Source organism: Phacochoerus africanus, chromosome 16, assembly GCF_016906955.1.
Source record: "Phacochoerus africanus isolate WHEZ1 chromosome 16, ROS_Pafr_v1, whole genome shotgun sequence".
NCBI classification, from domain to species: domain Eukaryota; kingdom Metazoa; phylum Chordata; class Mammalia; order Artiodactyla; family Suidae; genus Phacochoerus; species Phacochoerus africanus.
In genome coordinates, this window is record NC_062559.1 from 6,535,185 (window position 1) to 6,537,633 (window position 2,449).

The 2,449-nt window shown below is 44.7% G+C and overlaps 1 protein-coding gene across 1 annotated transcript; it reads right to left on the bottom strand.

Moving 5' to 3' along the window:
• Positions 1-1,147: 1,147 nt before the first annotated feature.
• LOC125117761 (olfactory receptor-like protein OLF3) lies at positions 1,148-2,105 on the bottom strand. Its single transcript, XM_047763850.1, is given in 2 exon segments — positions 1,148-1,711; positions 1,713-2,105. Coding segments are annotated over 2 exon segments (957 nt in total).
• Between the last annotated feature and the right edge of the window lie 344 nt (positions 2,106-2,449).

Here is a 2,449-nt window from a genome sequence, read left to right on the forward strand (position 1 = left end):
GGGTGAGACAATAAGCTGCCATTATGTTCTTTCCCCCCCTTTCCCTTTCCTCATCCCTTGTACAATCATTTTCTCCCCCTCTTTTACCTTATTTAGGCTTCTTCTCAGAGGTGAAGTCTACTCCAGACTATTCCAAGCTCAGCAGATAGATTTACAAAGATCAACTAGGGTCCTGTTGTATGGGGGGGAGCAGGGATGGGGAAAGGTGTTTACCTGGAGACCAGAACATGACACCTGCACAGCTGAATGAATGGTCCTGATTCGCCAAATTAAATTTGTTCTACTTTACATTCGTTTTAGAAGAGGAATCTGTCCTTCCTTAGCTTAACTACATCTTTTATCTTATATATATAATTTCATATTTTATATGCTTATTTGTTTCTAAAAATCTCAGAAAAGGAGGTTATAGATTTTTCAAATATTGGAGCGTTTTAACATTTAAATGATACCCATTATATATCCAATAAAATTTCTCTCAAACTGTACAATATCAAGAAGAGCTTGAAATCCAGCTTTTCATTGACCAATAATACCTTGGTGTAAAAACAGCTTTGGTTATAGCAGCTTAAAAGAAAACCTTCAATTAATTCTTCCACTGATTCATAGGCTTTATGTCCACATGTCGTAGTTCCAGCACAAAAGCATTTTAATAGGCCTTGAGAGTAACAACACAACTATTGGAGGTGGGTATATACACCATACATTATTTTAAGTAAGTCTAAAATGTGAAAATATTTTTGTTCCCAGTAGAAACACAATAATCTTATACCGTGTAAGAACAAATGATCCAAAGTCAGAGTCATGAATAGACTCGTGATTACAAGCAGTATGACAAATCAAGACAGAAAATGAAAAAGAAAAGACAGAAAATATTTTTTTCCCAATATTCTCAGGCTATACGAGTGGAGAACAGGAAAATGTGAGTTCTGTTATACCAGTTCTTCATTTCTGCGAGCATGCTGCTAGGACATAAAATGGCCCTGTATTAAACACCCCAGCCTAACTCCTCAGCCTCCTACTCGATATCACCCGCACACATGGTGTCATCTCCTTCCTGGTTGCCAGGACAATGTGTTTGGTGCCTGTACACTAAGTGAGGTATGAAAACACCAAAGCAAAATTCTTTATGCTAGGCGATGCTCTTGATTCATCGAGTTGCCAACTTTGAAGTTAATCCAGATAAGTGCCCTAGTAGTTTCTGCCAGGCACCCTTCACCTCCTTGTTCCTTAGACTGTAAATCATGGGGTTCAGCACAGGCATCAAGATGGCATAGAAGACAGAGATCAGTTTCTCCTGAAGGACAGAGGGGCTGGAGTGTGGCTGGATATAAGTGAAAATGGCCATGCCGCAGCCCAGGGCAGCCACCGCGAGGTGAGAGGCACAGGTGTGGGAGGCTTTCTTTCTCCCCTCTGCGGCCCGGGCCTGCAGGATGGTGGAGGCGATCTGGATGTAGGACACGAGAACCAAGCAGAAAGGTGTCACCAGCAGGACAACGCTCGAAACCGCGATGGCCGCCTCGTTGGAGGACGTGTCTGCGCAGGCCAGCCTGACCACAGCTAGAAGTTCACAGGCTATGTGATCAATACATTTGTTTGTGCACATGGGCAACTGAAAGGTGATGGCAGTCTGCACGAGGGAGTTGCCAGAGCCGCTGAGCCAGCACGTGACGGCCAACCTGGTACAGAACCCTCCGTGCGTGATGACCGCGTTATCTCAGGGGGTTACACACGGCCACGTAGCGGTCATAGGCCATCACCGCCAGGAGAGCAAACTCGGTCCCACCCAGGCCCAGGGAGAAAAACAACTGGGCTGCACAGCTCACGAACGGGATTCCTTTGTGTTTGGCAAGCAGGTGCACGAGCATCTGAGGCACGATGTTTGTGGCATAAGAGACGTCCACAAGGGAGAGGTTGGTGAGAAAGAAATACATGGGAGTATGGAGTCGGCTGTCCAGTCTGATCAGAAGAACAATGAGCAAGTTCCCCAGCACTGTCACCAGGTACATGACCAAGAACAGGACAAAGAGAGAGACCTGAGTGTCCCAGTCACTGGACAGGCCAAGGAGAATAAACTCTTTCCCCCACGTCTGGTTTTCTGTTCCCATTTAAAAACAGATGGTTATTAATCTGAAGAGAGAGTCAGAAGCTGTTGACTCATAGAACCATAAAAATAACTTCTGTCAATATATACCATGTACAGTTGGCCAGCCTTAGTCAGATACTTCAGATTATTTATGGGCCAAGATGATAACAGGTTTCATCCTGATATGCGTTGTGTCCACTTTGCATCAGAGAACAAGCCTGTGCCTTCACAAGGACACGATGTAGTCTCCGGGAGGTCCAGTTAGCGCCTGAATATCTTTACCAACTTATCTCATATTCTAGGGCAAGGAAGGCATGGTAGGTAACAAGGGCAGCTAAAATGATAAACAGGGAAGAAAAACTTGGC